At 54.8% G+C, this 17,739-nt stretch overlaps 6 protein-coding genes across 6 annotated transcripts; 4 read left to right on the top strand and 2 right to left on the bottom strand.

Annotated features, from left to right (window-relative positions):
• Window positions 1-1,248: 1,248 nt before the first annotated feature.
• On the top strand, window positions 1,249-4,090 carry A1O7_08799 (uncharacterized protein; the record flags this gene model as incomplete). Its single annotated transcript, XM_007762788.1, has 7 exons — window positions 1,249-1,393; window positions 1,439-1,583; window positions 1,645-2,324; window positions 2,373-2,588; window positions 2,639-2,722; window positions 2,775-3,606; window positions 3,652-4,090. 7 exons carry the CDS (start codon window positions 1,249-1,251, stop codon window positions 4,088-4,090), a joined length of 2,541 nt encoding a protein of 846 aa, XP_007760978.1.
• A 1,314-nt stretch (window positions 4,091-5,404) lies between these two features.
• Window positions 5,405-6,475, top strand: A1O7_08798 (uncharacterized protein; the record flags this gene model as incomplete). Its single annotated transcript, XM_007762787.1, has 1 exon — window positions 5,405-6,475. The coding sequence occupies one exon, from the start codon at window positions 5,405-5,407 to the stop codon at window positions 6,473-6,475; it is 1,071 nt and encodes a 356-aa protein (XP_007760977.1).
• A 1,136-nt stretch (window positions 6,476-7,611) lies between these two features.
• A1O7_08797 (uncharacterized protein) lies at window positions 7,612-8,103 on the bottom strand (the record flags this gene model as incomplete). Its single annotated transcript, XM_007762786.1, has 1 exon — window positions 7,612-8,103. One exon carries the CDS (start codon window positions 8,101-8,103, stop codon window positions 7,612-7,614), a length of 492 nt encoding a protein of 163 aa, XP_007760976.1.
• A 530-nt stretch (window positions 8,104-8,633) lies between these two features.
• Window positions 8,634-10,047, top strand: A1O7_08796 (uncharacterized protein; the record flags this gene model as incomplete). The annotated part of the gene is made up of 2 exons (XM_007762785.1): window positions 8,634-8,650; window positions 8,709-10,047. The coding sequence occupies 2 exons, from the start codon at window positions 8,634-8,636 to the stop codon at window positions 10,045-10,047; spliced, it is 1,356 nt and encodes a 451-aa protein (XP_007760975.1).
• Window positions 10,048-11,775: 1,728 nt separating this feature from the next.
• A1O7_08795 (uncharacterized protein) lies at window positions 11,776-13,401 on the top strand (the record flags this gene model as incomplete). Its single annotated transcript, XM_007762784.1, has 1 exon — window positions 11,776-13,401. One exon carries the CDS (start codon window positions 11,776-11,778, stop codon window positions 13,399-13,401), a length of 1,626 nt encoding a protein of 541 aa, XP_007760974.1.
• Window positions 13,402-14,442: 1,041 nt separating this feature from the next.
• A1O7_08794 (uncharacterized protein) lies at window positions 14,443-17,712 on the bottom strand (the record flags this gene model as incomplete). Its single annotated transcript, XM_007762783.1, has 1 exon — window positions 14,443-17,712. One exon carries the CDS (start codon window positions 17,710-17,712, stop codon window positions 14,443-14,445), a length of 3,270 nt encoding a protein of 1,089 aa, XP_007760973.1.
• Window positions 17,713-17,739: the final 27 nt, after the last annotated feature.

The raw sequence follows: 17,739 nt of genomic DNA, 5'->3' as shown, positions 1-17,739 counted from the left end.
ACTCCACCGCAATTTGGCAACTTGACTTCACACCGGTCGGGAACGACTACTTGACTAGCCACGTGCGTATGTTCGGCTTATCATGGCAGCAGCTCCCTGCCCGATCTATGTACCTCTCGCCGAAGGGACTCCTGATTATGGAATGCGTGCAGCCGCTCTCTCCCGCGGAGTATACACAGTAGCTCGCTGATACGCGACAACCATTCAGGTCGATGCTTGCCCGACTGTCGTGGAACCCTCGGCAGCACCAATGTCGCCCGGTACAGGAAGACCGTCAGGTCAGCCCTGAAGCGGAATCCAGGCGTCTGCCTGCACGGAAGCGGCTGACCAAACTCGGCCGTTCAACGTCCCGCAGGCCTCCCTGTGTTACGTCGACAAGTTCTCGAAGCAGCATGGCGAAAGCTGCCCCTCTTTACCCCATGCAGCCCTGGATTTCTCACACGAACACGCCACGCCACTAACCACATCTGTGTTTGCTATTTGTGCACCTATTTGTTCACCATACGAGCAACGTCGTCACGACTGCTCAATTCTTCGCGGCAGATGTCTTGACTCCGTAAGATCGCGCTTTCTCCCAGTCAGTGGCAGTACTGGGGTTCGGAATTACGTCTAGGTCGTCACGTCAGCACGCGGTACCCCGCTCTCGCCCGCTATGGTTCAAGACGGGGTCGGCCTAGGTAAGCCACAAACTGTTCGCGAACCCTACCATTGTGCCCCCGTTCCTGAACATGAAATCTCTGCGGTCGCCACCATGGTCCGCCCCAGGTCTTGGTAGTGGCATGTTCGTGTTGACTGATCATGCGTATTTTCGCGTCCACAACGTCAAGCTTCCGCGTCTCGAACCAGTCCCGGCACGTTTAGCTCTCCACGGCCGCTAAGGGACGCCTTTGACAGGTCCACACAGGGCATAGGGATCCAGACGTTGCTCGACGATCCCCGTGGACAGCTTGAAAATAATGGAACCTTGCGCTGTGTTCCGACTCACCTCAGCCATTCGGCGGAGCGTTTCTATCAGGGCTCTCATTGGTATATCACATTTTGCCCTGCCTGGACAAAGGTCCAACCACCTCCGGGATAGAGTGGGACCTGCATACAACATACATCGAGGTGTCTGCTCGTGCTGAGTCTAGTCTCGATCTCTGCTTCAACTGTCTTACACCGAGCGAGTATATTTTGATCTCGCCTGTGCCACATACCCAAGCCCTTCTCGTGTTGGAACTTTGATACTCCCCTGGTCGAAGTACTATCATGGCCACCCACACTCCGGCCGGTGTGCCGATCCTTGATATTCGAGGGGATACATCCAACGAGTCCCTTGTTGAGACATTGAAACAATCGTTGAATCCTCCTCAGGGCCAGCCGCGCACCTTCCCTACGCTGTTGCTTTACGATGGTACAGAGGTCCTTTGTGTCAATGACAAATACTAAACGATCCTAGAAAAGGGCCTGAAATTGTTCGAGGAGATCACGTACCTCGATGAGTATTACCTCACGAACGCAGAGATTGAGGCTCTCAAGCTGCACGCCGAAGAGATCGTCGCACGGATTCCAGATGGCAGTCGGCTTGTGGAACTTGGTAGTGGGTGAGTATTGCCAGGTTCCTTGAAGTCCACCTGATCAGGGCTGAGGTTACGTGACCAATAGGAACCTTCGAAAGGTGAACATCCTTCTCGAAGCATTCGAACGAGCCAAAAAGAGGGTCGACTACTTTGCTTTGGATCTCTCATTGCCCGAACTTAAACGGACCTTCGCTGAGCTGGACATAAGTGCCTTCCACTATGTCAGCTTCCATGGGTTGCATGGTACTTACGACGATGGTCTGTTGTGGCTGGGACAACACCAGGCAGATGGGGCCGCGACGTGTGTCATGACAATGGGCTCTTCCTTGGGAAACTTCACCCGTGAGAGCGCGGCTCAGTTCCTCGCTTCATTCAAGAAGGCCTTGACAGCATCAGACTTCATGCTAGTCGGGCTCGATGCATGCCAGCAACCCGAGCGAGTCTTCCGCGCTTATAATGACTCTCCCCGTGTCACCGAGCATTTCTACCGTAACGGGCTCGAGCATGCCAACAACATCCTTGGATACGAAGCATTCAAGGCGGACGAGTGGGGAGTGGACGGGCTTTTTGACGAAAAGTCAAACAAACACCAAGCATCCTATGTCGCCTTGAAGACGATCCATGTCAAAGACTTCACTTTCGAGAAAGGCGAGAAGATCCATCTTGAGGACGCTTTCAAGTATTCCGAGGCGGAAAGTGATGCACTTTGGCATGCTGCGGGCCTCATCCTGCAAATGTCCTATGGCAACGAGGCCAATGATTATCGTGAGCGCTGCAACGTCGTGCTCAAGCTCGTGCTAATAGTTGGCTCAGGTCTCCATCTTCTGTCTCCGTCCAGCATTGACTTCCCCACCAAGCCAGCGGAGTTTGCAGCGAGTCCTGTTCCGTCTCAGAACGATTGGAGGCAACTATGGGCTGCTTGGGATACCGTGACGAAGTCCATGGTTCCGAGAGATGAATTGCTCAACAAACCAATCAAGCTGAGAAATGACCTGATCTTCTATCTGGGCCATATACCGACATTTGCAGGTATGCATCGTATGCATAGGTGCTCAACTATCGTACTGACAGGAATATAGACATCCATTATACCAAGGCTACAGGTAGCAAGCCTACAGATCCGGCCTCCTATCGTTCTATCTTTGAACGTGGTGTTGATCCAGGTAGGTACTCAGCCACGCTCACTCTCTCGGACTGAATATTAATCTTGCATAGATGTGGACAACCCTGAGTTGTGTCATGACCATAGCGAGATCCCAGATGCATGGCCTCCATTGAAAGAGATCCTGATTTATTCTGAACGTGTGAGAGCACGTATAATGGAGAGCACTGCATCTGGTCTGGCGAATTCGGATCGCAAACTTGGCCGGGCGCTATGGTTAGCATATGAGCACGAGGCGATGCATTTGGAGACATTCATGTACATGCTCTTACAAAGTGAACGAATCCTCCCGCCACCGGGCCAAGAATCACCAGACTTCCGAGCTTTGGCAGCGGAAGCCAAGGCACAACGCGTCGAGAACCAGTGGCATCACGTCCCCGCAAGCGAAGTCAAACTAGGTCTAGACGATCCAGAGAACGATCTGGGACCAGACAGGTACTTTGGCTGGGACAACGAAAGGCCATCGCGCCATGCGAGGGTCCACGAGTTCGAAGCTCAGAGCCGCCCTATCAGCAATGGCGAATATGCTCACTTCTTAGAAGTCACTCTCAAGAGCCCTCTTCCGGCATCGTGGACTGCCTTGGCCATGAATGGCCAGTCCATTGGCACCAATGGTGTTAACGGCCATGGAAAGGATGCTCTCAGGATGGCCAGTTCCGGTTTCGTTGAAGGCAAGGCTGTTCGAACAGTCTATGGTCTCGTCCCTCTCAAATACGCTCTGGATTGGCCAGTCATGGCCTCTTATGACGAACTGGCCGCGTACGCCGAATGGTCTGGTGGCCGTATTCCAACCTTGGAAGAGGCTCGAAGCCTCTATCAGTATGTCGAGGAGCAAAAGAGCATTCTTCAAAAGGTCCCGAGCAAGTTGATTTCGGCGGTCAACGGGTAAGCCCCTATCTCTGCGGCCTTGGCATGATCTGACCCCTCTAGGCATCTTTCGAACGACGGAGTCGAAGAGACCCCGCCATCAAGCTCTTTGTCTAACGGCGCCGTCAACGGCGGTGCCAAACATCCCAAGCCAGACCCAGATGAGCTCTTCATCGAGCTCGAGGATCGCAATGTTGCCTTCCGCCACTGGCATCCAATGCCTGTGACGGGCAACGGCAGCCGCCTCTGCGGACAAAGCGATCTTGGAGGTCTGTGGGAATGGACCAGCACACCGTTGGCGCCACACGACGGCTTCAAGGCAATGGACCTGTACCCCGGCTACACAGCCGACTTCTTCGACGACAAGCACAACGTCTGTCTCGGTGGTAGCTGGGCGACCGTGCCTCGCATCGCGCTGAAGAAGACCTTTGTCAACTGGTACCAGAGGAACTATCCCTATGTATGGTGTACGGCCAGGCTCGTCAGGGATATCGCAGTCTAGCCTGGGGTGGAATATGGGCAGGGGCTCACCGACTCGCTGGCAGGCCAATATGCAGCCCGCCGCCATCGGTTTGCTCCAGACCCCCGTCCTGCCCGGCTTTCCAGCGACTGCGAGCCTATGTTGGTTGAGATTTTGGTTGGAACAACACCTTCCCAGTCTGTAACAAGGCTACGGCTCGTTGAGGCGAGAGCAAACTCGGGACTTCAGTGGGGACCTCCCTCGGAATTGTCTCGTCTCGAATGGCGGAGGATCCTAGTCGCTCCTTCTTGCAATACTTGGTTTCCATAGCTGGCACCCATTCATTTAGCAGTACCGTACACAACGATAACAATCTCTGCTCATCCTTGACCCCTCCACAGTCAACTGGCTCTGTCAAGCCATCTCTGCTTACATCCTCGATCCTCTCCGGGGTGCCGCCTTGCCCCTGCTGCTGCGTGAAGGGGACTGCACATCGGACCAACTCCACCCAGTTGCAGTTGCCCGACAGCCAGCAACAAGTTTACTTCATGTACCGCCTCCATGTCTTCTCGATTGCAATACACTGCCGTATGCTCTTTGTTCCCAAGATGTCCAAGAGAAATCACAACCGACACCCCCAGGCAATCGAAGACCCTGGTCCAAAACGTGTCAGATTCCTCGCTTTCTCCTCCGCGTCCTAAGGTGACTTGATAGTCCTTCACATTGCGCATTCGGAGACGCAGCCTTTCACATCTTGCCGCGTCCGGCTGGTCCGGGCTTTCACCGCGTTCACTGCCAGATGCAGCGGGTGCACGCTTTCTTCACTCGACATCTTCTGTTTCTCACGCTTCTTTGCCTCACTGCGCGCCCTTTGCCTGATCTGAAACACCGACGCTGACAGACATCCCTCCTCCATACCCGTCATTGTCTTTGCAATCCCTCTTGCACATCGCGAACCACTGGCAAGCCAAAGCAATCCTATCACCTAAAAAGACCAACAAACCTCCAAGAGACAGCAAGGTAGAGACCACGGCGCCCGAAGGCGAGGAAACACCATGGATCCGGCTGCACCCAATAGTCCTTTCAAGTGGGAGGCAGCATCCGGACTAGGCAAGCCACCATCATCTGTCATACCCGTACATCGATATTAACTGTCGGACAGAGCACAGTTGTTATCTTTGTTCCATGAAAATGAGTAATCCCAAAGCCCGCCAAACTTGCTACGGAACCCACAGCATCCCTTGCACACGCTATCACCAGACCATGCACGCCATCGGAACAAGCCACAACTGCTTCTCATGCATCCAAGCAGACGAGCTACATGAAAACAGGCATCGGAAGGTGAGTCGGGAGACCATGGCGTTGCTGTGGCAACGAGCCAAAAGCGTGAAACATTCACTGACGTCGAAAAAGATCGCAGAGCTCCTTGCAGAGTACAAGATCGCAACAGGAACAGGCCCAATCTCGACAAGGACCAGAAACAGATTGGAGGAACTGCCTGTCAACGTCCCTTATGCCCAGCAAGAAGTCCGTCACTTTGATGTTCTCGATGGCGAGTTCGAAGATGAAGAAAATGATGATGCGCAAACTGTCACCGACACCACAGCAAGCACAGCCGAAGATAGCGAACGTGCCCTTACTGCTTCTGCCAAGCTGACCAAAGCCGAAATCCGCGCCATGAAGAAAGCTTCCAAGGCCGCAAAGTCACAGTCCAAAGCTGCTAAGAACCAGCAGAGGCATGTCATCAATGTCCGCACTGAAGATGTCTCCTTCGTGGCAAAGGTCTTGCACGGAGATGCTGCGGATGCAGAAGGCCCAGCGAGTGCCACACATCCACTGGCCACCGACAGGACCATCGAGGAGGTCATTGCCCGCAACATGGGCTTCTTGTCGAGCATTGACGACCACAAGAAGGCGTTGCTGTCAAGCATTGCACAGAGGAGGAGGAGTGACCGAGACAGGCGTAAGAGCGCTTCTACTGCGAGCAGTGGTGGTCCCAAAAAGCGAAGGTTCAGCGAACGTGTGAATGACGATGACCCAGCTGAGGATGAGATGGAGGATCTGCTTGTGGCTGTGCTGGGCAAGCTGGGAGTAGATGTCGAACATGCCCGGTCCTGTGGCACTCCCCTTGCGGTCCCGATCGTCAACGGTGGTAGTGCCAAAAAGAACAGAGCTGGAGTCGACAAGGGCGTTGTCTGCAGGCCACATCAAATCACTTCCATTATTGCTAGTCTCAAAGGCTTAGTGCGAGATGACTTGGAACGGTTCGAGAACGAGCAGCGCGAGACATGTGTCCGAGCAGGTGGTTTTTGGAGATATGTTGGCAGGCCGGTCTTTGAACGCATGACCCAGATCGCAAAGGAGCTGGACTGGAAGACGGGGATGAAGTTGAAGGAAATCAACGGCAATAGGGAACGGGAGGAGTAAGTCCACCTACCGACCGACAAAGAGGCACAGGATGACCTGAGGAGAGTCAACTATGAAGCCAGCTGAACCTGAGGATGAAGTTGTTTGACAGTTGACATTGACATGGCTGCCATGTTGAGATGCTTTGCATTGCAGATGGCAGGAAGCGGGAGCGTCCTGATGTGTTTGACAGTTTGACTAGCTTTTTCTTTTTCTGCTTGATATTTCGTTCCTCATGGTCGATGGAGGCGGGTTCCGAACAATGTCTCTGAACGCGCCAGGGAGAAGAGAGTTGGATAGACTGATACCTACCATTCAGACACTTCCACAACTCCACCATGATCGATCGATCTTCACCTCTCCTTGACCAAGGTGCTTGTTTGTACGAATAGCCCCTCGGTCGTCCCAGCTCCTTTTGCCCCAATCCTCCACGTTCACTCGACACAGAGGCCAATGCCCCGAACTCATTGCCGCTGACCGACACCTACCACATGCATGCACAAAGCAGGTATTGGCAACAGGTATAGCATCCCGCCGTTGGCCATCGTGGATGCTGAAGGCAACGCCCGGTGTCGCGAAATTTGCATATCAGGAGAACGGACGCTGACATGAGCTCTAGCTTCTAGTTTCTAGCCCTGCAGTAGAAATATAGCCTGGTGGTTGCTTTTCTATCCCAATATTGCTGCTGTTGATAGCCTTAATGTGTGTGCTTTGTAGTGCCGTCGCTGTGCTCGGTCAACGTCGGTCGGCCCTCAGTCCTCGTTTTGCTCGCCTTTGGTGTATCTTCAGGAGATCCATTCGATGTCGACAGCTTCGCTCTGCGCGCGCCTGAGAGGCCTGTAGGGCCTGGTATGGGTTGCTCCAGTCTCGGTCAGCCCTCGTTCGGCTTGGCCCTGCAGGCCCTGCAACCAGTTCTCCCACCGTCGGTCAAACCCGTCCTGCTCGCCTCTGGTGTACTGTATCCTCCATGGGTTCATCAAGCGTCGACAGCCTCGTTCTGAGCGCTCTTGTAGGGCCTCACACCGGTTGGTCCAGCATCGATCAGCCTTATTCTGCTTGTTCCCCTAATAGCCCGGATCTGGTTCCTCCAACGTCGACCATGGCTTTCCATGAGCTCCGCGGAGCAATGTTTGTCGTCGTGTCAATGCTCACGCTCCTCACCCTTTGTCACTTCCTCCGCTGACCCCGGCTGCCCGCTGATCTTCGAAGCCCAGTATACGTCCCACCCAGCCCCTGGGTTTCGGCACCGGACACTCCCTCGCCAACTTGGCCTGTTTCTCCAGCATCTCAGCCTCGGCAGCCAACTCTCGAAACAGGGCTGCTTCTTCCTCCAGGTCTTTTGCCTGGCTCAGAGCTTTCTGCGGAACTCGGGCTCGTTGTTGCTGCTGCTGCCGCGTCGCTTTCCGAGCCTCTAGCTCACCGTCAGACGCACCGGAACCCGACGCGTCAGGCGCTTTCGAGCTGGTCTTTCTCCTAATGGGCTTGCCATCCTCGTCGAACTCTACTCGGCCTGCGTCGGCTGCGTAGCCTGTCCGCGGGCGCGGGCACGGGAAGACATGTGGGATGCCGACGACGATGAAGGAGGCGAGGAGCGTGCCGGCGAAGAGGGTGGACGTGGCTGTCGAGCGGGGATGGAGATGCGGTGGCATGGCGGAGCGGTCGAGAGAGTGGGAAGGGGAAGGGCAGGGACCTTGTTGACGTGCGGCGCGTGCGTGCTCGCTGCTGTATCGTCGCCGTCAAAGTACAATTATCACGAGCTTCGAGCTCAATTGAATGCAAAGGACATGTTCTAGGGAAATGCTCCGCCGTGGAGGCGGTCAGACCGAGGATTAGCCATGAGGCAATTCGACTTGCACACTACTTTCCGTACCCAAAGTCCAGGGTAGCGGGGGGTTTTGCGTCGCCGGACGTTGAATGCTAATTGACGCATCGCTCTGCCTCTCGAAATCTCAAACCGCACTCACAAGCCCCTTGACGACGATCGCGCCCATCCCGAGATCACCTCCCGCCGGCAGAAGGTCTCAGAAGCGGTTCCGTTCTCTCACCCGCCACCGTTGTCCCGACCTGATCTCCAACACTGAGGACTCTTTTACGCACCGCCACTCCGCTTGGACCACGTCCTCACACATGCGCCGCAGTTGCAGGTAGAACCTCGCCTGCTCTGCTCTGCTCTGCGGCGATGAGCGACCTCGACAAGTAAGCCCCATCTTGCCCAACCTGCCAGCGCAAGAAACTAACAAAGCGGTGCGCACAGAGCCATTGCGCAATTACGCGCTTGCCGCCCGATCCCCGAACCTCAAGTGCGCGAACTGTGCTACAAGGCGCGCGAACTGCTCATCGAAGAAGGCAACGTCGTGACCGTCGACGCGCCGGTAACAATATGCGGGGACATACACGGGCAGTTCCACGACCTGATGGAGCTGTTTCGCGTGGGTGGCGACGTGCCGGACACGAATTACTTGTTCATGGGCGACTTTGTGGACCGGGGATTCTACAGCCTGGAAAGTTTCCTGCTGCTGCTCTGTTTGAAGGTCAGGTACCCGGACAGGATCACGCTGATTCGGGGCAACCACGAGTCGCGGCAGATCACCACCGTGTACGGCTTCTACGACGAATGTATTAGGAAATACGGCAGCGCAAACGTCTGGCGGTACTGCTGTGAGGTGTTCGATTACCTCGCGCTGGGGGCCTTGATTCTGGGTGCCACCACGGACGTCCCTCCCTCGACAGGCAGCTCGCAGGGCAACGAAAGCAACAATAACACGCAATCCACTCTCCCTCCGGAGGACGAGGAGATCGAGTCCGAGGTCCTCAACGCTAACGGGGAGGTCGTGTCGAAATCGCTGCGTCGGAGATTCGAGGGATTGTCGTTGGCTTCAGAACCCTCGCAGCAGCAGGCTTCGAATGCGAGTCGAATATCTCCCGCGCCGGACATGGACCCGCTAGAGCCGCCTACGTCGTCGATATCCTCGCAACAGTCCCTCAGCGGGGCTTCTCGGTCACTGTTCACCCCACCCACCTCCTCTACCGGGGCTGTCCTCTGCGTGCATGGAGGTCTCTCGCCCCTGATCGAAACGGTCGACAAAATCCGCTTGATCGATCGCAAGCAAGAAGTCCCGCATGAGGGCGCTATGTGCGACCTCTTGTGGTCTGATCCGGACGAGATCGAGGGCTGGGGCCTGAGTCCGCGGGGCGCGGGCTTTCTCTTCGGCGCCGACATTGTCCGGCACTTCAACCACAACAACGACTTGTCGCTGATCGCACGGGCCCATCAGTTGGTCATGGAAGGGTACAAGGAGATGTTCGACAAGACCATCGTGACCGTGTGGAGTGCGCCGAACTACTGCTACAGGTGCGGAAACGTGGCTGCCATCTTGGAGCTCGGCGAGGACGGCTCGAACGGGGGCTGCATACAACGCGCGAATGGCGACCAGGGGAGACGAGAACCCGTCGGTGGAGACGGCAATGGAGGCGGAAGCGGCGTTCTGTGGAATCTCGCCACCCCGGGCCGGAGATATAGAGTGTTTGAAGCGGCGCCGCAAGGCACTCGGGGCATGCCTGCCAAAAAGCCGGTAGGGGAGTACTTTTTGTAACAACATTCTCGACGCCTTGCCCTTCGCATCTCCACGGCAGGCCTCCAGGGCAGCGCGTGCACAGATGGGTTGGGTCGTTAGATCTATCGTACCGAGACAAAACGTTGGCGAGCATTGGAGTTTGTTCTGGAGTTGGGTCCAGATACCGGCAGGCACGGACAATAGGCACAATCAATGATACCCATGGAGGAGGGAAGAGATGAGAAAAAGCGAGAGAACAGGTTTCTTCTAACTTCCAGATTTCGACCCGTCGTTCTTTCTCCTTGCTTGCTGGCCTGCTTGCCCATTCGTCGTTGTGAGTTTTTGGAAATCCATACCACAAACGCAGTGAAATCTTTTCGGCCGACGAAACAATACCAGTGAAGGTCGGCTCTGTGTTCTCCTCATCGATATAGGGGTATTGCATAATTCATGCACGCCAAATGCCATTTCCCTGCTTGCTCGCCCATGTTCAACCGGCTTTCTGTTTAACGTCGACGTCACCGCTTCATCGGATGACCGAAAGCCGTGACAGTGACAGGTGACAGAACTTTCTTGATTCAACGTGCTCGAGCCTTGCCCGTTTTATCTTATCATGGGATCTCGTTTCCTTTGAAACCGTGCCTTGCATAATTAAATCTCGCCGCAGTGAAAAGTTAGGACGGTCGGCACAGTCCGCTTCCATGCGCCCAGCAGACAAAATAAGCATTACTCGAACAAAACTCCGCTTGCCAATCGCTTATCGTGAGCGATCCATGCCACCGGTCCTGCGGGTACCAGATGGAGCGATGAAGTCACATTCTGGAAAAAGACCTCAAGGGGGATAGGATATACCTACGTAGATGCCTCGGTACGTACCATTGCGTGGCTGCGAATACTCGTACGCAGCAGATATTGGAGGCCCCTGGATTTCGTTACGCACAGAAAGAGGAGGCCCCAAGGTTGCCTTCGTCGAGAAGATGAACAAGCATGTTTGCCAAGTACTAGGATGTCTGCGGTCAATCGGCGACATTCTTAAGCAGCGTGAGAACAGCAAACTCCTCGGTGGTCAATGGAAAGTGATTTCAGCTCGCGAAAACACTCCCGCATCATTCGGATGAATAATGCCAAATATAACAGCTGTTACGGATCTGTCATACGGAATGAGGGCTGGGTGTTGTTGCCTAAAAGGGCAGGCCCGGGGCTTGCACGAGGGGACGCTGCGAATCCGGATCGAACCAAAAGAAAAGCCCCAGGCATCAAGCAGGGGTCGGAGCGAGGAATGTTAGTGGCCGCGGCGGGTGTGGGCATGCCCGGAGGCTCGTCATCGCCTACGAGTGCATCCCACCCAGCTGGACTGACGCCTGGTTCGGCCAATGGGCACTGCTCGATATGCTGGGCCGCCTTATCTCTCAGCCCAAGGGGTCCAGTCAGTCGTGTGCTGTGCCTGACACTGACACCATGTTACAAAGACAATCATTAGCTAACAACAACCGCTGAAACCCATGTCCTAAGTCAGTGTCTGGACGGCTGGCTCGTCATGCCATACTTCTCGTCTTCACTATTCTCGTTGTTGTTCTTTTGCTGCCTCATCTTCAATTGTCTGTGTAGAGGCCTTGATCCGGCTTTGCGAGCCGGTCGCGCGAACATCCCACGCTCGCTCGAACCCCAGGCATGCCGTTCGGTTTCGGCTCCTTGAGATGCTGTGTTGAGATTCGAACCTGACATCAGGCGCTATTCCCTCCGTCGGCCCTGTGCACCGCCGTCATGATGATGGTCCCTCGCTCCTTTAGCCACAATCCCTTGGCGCAGAGGCAACAGCAGATTGAGTTCACAGAGAAAGAGAAGGACAACTTTGCAAAGAGGAAGGCACGGGACTCTCGTTCTCGATCACCTCCTACGCGGTCTGCGCTGTCTCAGAGCCTCTCCCAGGAACGCGCCGCTGCCCTTCACAGACCGACTTCCGATCCTGTAAAGATTCCGTCGAAGACAGAACCGCGGATCCAGCTTACCCCTCGACGACCCGGGCCTTCCTCATTACAGCCCTCGACATCGTCTCCAGTGTTGCGATCGCAGCCCGTCCCGAGGAGGAAACAATCGGCTCAGGATGTCCTGTCCGCAACGACGATTCCCATACGAAGGAAACCAAAGCAGCGACCAAGTCAGCGGCTGCCAAATGTTGACTACGTGGCGGATTTCAGCAAGCTTCTACGCGACGATGTCCAGTCAAGTCATGAAGGGAGTCTGTCGGGGAGTTGGACGAATCCGCAGTTCGAGGGATTGTTCGGCACCATCGACGGCTTGGTGGAGGGACAAATGATAGTGGGCAGTGAAGGCCTCGACGCTGGCATACTATCGGCACGATCTCTCTCGGCTGAATCGATGCCTTCGCTGTCTTCGGCCGACGACTTCAGCAGCATTTCTCCGGCAACAGTCAGATCTCCATCGGATCATCGACTCCGGCAAATGGCGAGCTCCGAAGACTGCAGCAACGAGCACCCGCTGCTGCCAATGGACGAGGAGGACCACTTCAGCGAAACATCGACACCCGAGCTGACTATTTCACCACCATCGCAACTAAGGCGGAGACCAATGCCGCTAAAGAAAACGCAAAGTTCCTTCAAATCCAGCCTGACTGCGTCGTTGAGGGCATTGAAATCTGCGGCGCAAACAGTGTCCAATATCGCCACTACTCCTCCGTTGGTCCAACCCGATGATTTCCTCGCAACATCCGTCTTTGAATTCAGACCTTCATTGACCGACGATCGACGACCTCCACCCTCGGACGAACCCCCCTCCGCAGCCGTCCGACGCTATCTCAACCCTCATACCGTTGTGCCTGCCGACTCACCAGCTCAACTGCACTTCTGGGTCGACGAGAAACCTACACCTACTCAGATCTCCAAAGCCGAGAACAAGCCAAAACTCAAAATCAAAAGGAAATACCAGACGCAGCGAACTCCATCTCCCACAAACGAGAGAGCGCCTTTCTCGGCCTATGCAAGCACAACTTCCCAACTTCCCTCGTTGGTGCCGCTAGCAACTTGTATACCCTCCACCATCCGCACGGCCCATGCCTCTTCCCCACCAACCTGGCTCGAACCCGACGGCACGCCATCCAACAAGTTCCGCGCTGCCCAGACCCTTTGGGCGGACCCGGAGCACGGCATCGACCAAGGACAACCGAGGCCCAGGGAACCCCGAGAAAACCGCGATTTCCTGCGCGTGTTCGTGTGCGAGATGAATATGCGCAAGAATGGGAAGTTGGCCGACGATGCTCCGGGACGGGCAAAGTTATGGCTACCGGCCGTTGACGAGGGCGGCAAGACCGGAAGGAAGAGGTCACGGCAGAGTGGAGAGCAGAGATGGGCAACTTGGTCGGTCGACGACTCTTAGGTTTCCTCTCTGTGTGAGAGATACAAGCGATTACATGGGACCGACGTCCGCCATTCAAAGGACAGCCCTGAGGAACGGCAGATGGGTTAGAGTAAAAACGTGTAAGATACATGGTTCACAAAAGTCCAGCTGGAGCTGCCTACCTAGCCTTGATCATCCGAGGTACAATAATTATGTATACTCACGAAAGAGGACTGGAGAGCAATCAGTCCTACGTACCGACGTAGCCACGCGTGTATGAATGCTCATGCCATACCATCTGCTTCGACCTTCGGAACTTCTTTACGCACGGAGTAGTTATCCCACTGATGACGTGTATGTATGTATCTCCTGAGACGTGGTGAGATTTCAATTTCACACCCACTCAACGCGCTGTAGTTAAGTGCCTATGCACTAGGTAGATATGTAGCCGGTATATATACACGACGCAGGGTTCCCAGGACACAGTATACAGTATACTTGGATATATTCGCTTAACCCCCCCCCCCCCCCCGCGGAATCCTGCTTAGCTTTGAATTCGGATAATTATATCATGGACAATTCCCACCCCGCTGTCCTGCTTGACTTTCAACTCCGCCTACATTATGTGCATGTGGACTCCGTACTGTACGTGAAACTGCCCGACGAGAGGATTAGATGTACTGCACTGTACTGTACTGTACTTCATACGCAGTACGCAGTACGCAGTGGGTAAGCACGTAGGACTGTAGGACTGTAGGACTGTAGGACTGTAGGTAAGTACTCGCTTGAATACCCGCGCGGAGTAGTGGTATCGGTTTCAAATATTGCGATGCGACGCACGTCCTGTATGGACGAAGCATCTTCATCCGGCATGTTGTTCAATGTTCATATTGAGCATCGTAAAGCAATTCCTCCCGCATGGTGTGCATATGGAGCCTCGTCGCGCTTCGCCTGACCGTAGCGTCTTCGGCCTGTAGCGTATTAACTGGCACTTCTCTCGTCTCTGACTGTGTCCATCCCAGCATGGCTCAGAGAGAGAAGTCTCTGCTCTACTCTGTCCCCCGTCACATGCGAACGGACTTAGAAAGCAACAAATGCTTCCTCGTCGACGCGGGTTCCCTCGTTCCAACATTTTTGTATCCACCCCCTGGTTAGGATCCGGGGGATCTTCCTGGCTGTCCATCTCGCGACCTCCTTTCTTAGAGAAGACAGGTCGGAGGCAGGGTGGGCGATGATATGCGTGATTGTTGTTTTCAGCTTCGGTGGCACAGAGGCGAGCATGGCGTACTCGGGCGAGAGAACTTCTGCGCCCGCGAATTTCGCAATCGCTTTCAAAGACGTGGTCGTCAGGCCGGAGGAGGCTTCGTTTTCCGCGTAGCCCGCGACGTCTTCTAGGCCGTCGGTATCCAGGTCAAAGTAGAAGACCATACCGTGGAAGAGGAATCCCTTCATGTTGAAGAACTCATCACCAAAGAGATCTGGGATACGCTTCTCTTCGCCTTCCTCGATGTCGACGCTTCCCATCTTGTCCATGATTTCTCTGAGCTCGTCTTCACTCGTGTCTCGAGCGTAGCTGTCGCCGTATTCATCCGCATTATCTCCGAGCCGGTCCCTCATCTCCTCTGGCACGAAAAACATATGTCTCTCCGGTTCGAACGGCACGACCATCTGGTCTGCAAACCCCAGTGCAAAGTCCCGTTTCGCTTGGTCAAGACAGTCGAAGATCCAGATCGGCTTGATGATTTCCTTCCGGCCGTGCTTCTCCAGACTTGCGACCTTGACGGTGCGACGTGCCGCGATGCACATCACAGGATCTTGGTCGTCGGATGCGGGCGTGGCTTGTTGAACGATTCTGCCACCGTTAACTTTGACTAGGCCTTCCAGCTCGAGTTTGGATTTCTTCCGGTCTCCCGGCAGAGCGGACTCGGTCATGATGTAGAAGGTCAGCCCTTCGAAGACATTGCCTTGCGGACCCTCTGGTAGCTTGGCAGCGTTCACGTCTCGGGCATTGTATCCCGCCACGGTGAGCGGTCTCTTGCGACTTGCGTACCCGCCAGCACGGGCCTTGCGCTTGTCCTTCCGCTTCTGGTCGACTTCCAGTTTCTTTTCCTCCTCTCTGTCTTGCGCTTTGGCTCTGAGATCTGCAAACTCGTTGACTGACAGGGCGGTCGTCCAGTCCCTGTCTCTTCTGATCCTCACGAACCGTGGGAACCGAAGGGTGTAGCCAAAGCCATAGTCAGTACTCGCCGTGACTTGCGCAGCCTTGACTTGCACAACGACCGAGTCTGATGGTTTGATCCACATGTCGGGCTTCTCTGCCAGTCTGCTCAGATCACCCTGGTCAATGTAGTCTGCTGCAGCTGGGCGACGAGAGTCCCAGCGATGCCATTTCCCGTCTGTAGCATGGCGGATGGCCGCATAGTCGTTGGCGGTCATGCCTCCACCGACCTTGAAGAAAGTGGTAAAGTTCTCGACTGGGCCGTCTACCTCGATTTGCGTCGGCTGAGAATCTGGAACCTGTGCCTGGGACTGAGATTGGGATTGGGACTGCGTTTCAGCTTGGGAGTGCTGCGGTCGCTGCGAGGGTGGAGCCTTTCGGCCCCGGTTATGAGTCGAACCTTTGCGGCCTTGATTTTGACTCTGACTCTGACTCTGACTTTGTTGTTGACTGGCGACCTCTAGGTCCTGCCTTGAAGCGCGCAGGCCACAGAGAAAGCTTGACAAGAACCCTCCGCGTTTCCCGGATCCGTAGTATCCTCCTAAAATCACGCAGTCAAGGTCTTCTCCAAATCCTTCCATGTATTCGGGCTTCACCTTTTGCCAGTCGCCTGATCGATCATCTAAAAGGTACATGGACCGTGGATTCTTCAGGACCAGTCCTTCAGATGCCTCTGCGACTACTTGGCGGAGGAGGTCCTCCACCTCTTCCACTTTAGTGGCGACGACGTAATCATGGATCTCAAAACGTTCAGCCTCGCTGTGGATTGAAGCTGCAAGGGCTTTGCGACGGTCCCTCAGCTCGTAGCGAGTGAGAGGTTGGCCGTTCAGCAAGAGTATATCGAAGACTCTGAAGACCGGTCTATGCCCCTGAGCGAACGGATTCCGCTGCTCTGCAAGAGCAGCCGATTTCAGCGTCCCGAACGGCACCGGCGCCTTCTCGTTTGGATCCCAAGTGATCATCTCACCATCAAGGATAATATTATCGACACCACCTCTGAAACAGTCCTTGATTGATTGAGTCAGTGCTCCGTTTGGATCCTGGAAACCGTTGCCGTAGAGGTAGGTATAGTCCTTCGCCTTGCGTGACCAGAACTGGAAGCGCTTGCCGCCTGGGTGGGACTCATCGGTCACCATGTGCATCTGCATACGCTCGCCATCCAGTTTCTCTTCTATCCAGAATTCAGGGTCCTCTGGTGTTGGACGTAGTGCCTCGACAACCTTCTTGAGCGGTTCTTGCTTGGAAAGCGCTAGCATTGGTTGGAAACACTGCATCAGAGCCACCCCGGCTTCATCACCGTCGAGACGAACATTGGGATCGTACAGCTCCCAGCATACTCTTCGGAGGTTGCTGGAGACGTTGAACAGGCTCTCTGCATCGGGGTGCCAGAGAGCAAAGAATGTCCTTTCAGTGGCGCCCACTTTCATTTCCTTGAGAATTATTTGGATGAGCCACTTCAGCTCTTCAGCGTTCATGCGCTTGTAAAACTCGGCTAGGATTGGAAGCTGGTCCTGCTCTTTCGGGGCTGCAGACAATTCGTCCAGCATCCCGTTGACCTCGTCTATGGTCATGTCGCCCACCTTAGTGCGCATTGGTCGTTTGGAGAGTGCATCGTAGCATCGTGCGGCAAAATTGCCGGCCGTGTGAGACGTGTTTGTTTGGCCAGGGCTCTTCCAGTTCAGAAGGTTGTAGCCATCCTCCGAGTTCTTGTCGATCTTCATGATCTTAATCAGTAGTTTGGCGATGATCTTTTCTTTGAGACCGTACACGCCTCGCTCACGGTCCTTGTCCGGGATGATGAGACGAAGGGCGGGGAAGAAATCAGGTCCGACATCTCTTCGCCAGCGATCGATGTACCGCTCAATCAAGTCTCTGCGTCTCTCGGATGGAGACTTGTTAGATTGCCCATCTGGACCTACTTTTCTCCGATTGACCACGGCCACTTTGGGCTTATTCCTCAGATCGAGTAGAGGATTGAAGAGTTCCTGGAAGAGGCTGTGAAAGGGACGTGATTTGCCATGATTTCGCGGGCGATTTGGGTACTCCTCATCAAGTTGTCTCTCAATTTCTTCACGGCTTCGAGGTGCATTTAGGCGCTGGGAAAAGCCGTCCTGACTGTCGTCCTCGGACATTATGAGAGTCTGGCAGGTCAGTTTGGG

Source organism: Cladophialophora yegresii (assembly GCF_000585515.1).
Source record: "Cladophialophora yegresii CBS 114405 chromosome Unknown aczIN-supercont1.6, whole genome shotgun sequence".
Taxonomy (NCBI): Eukaryota; Fungi; Ascomycota; class Eurotiomycetes; order Chaetothyriales; family Herpotrichiellaceae; genus Cladophialophora; species Cladophialophora yegresii.
This window is presented reverse-complemented; position numbering and strand designations above follow the sequence as displayed.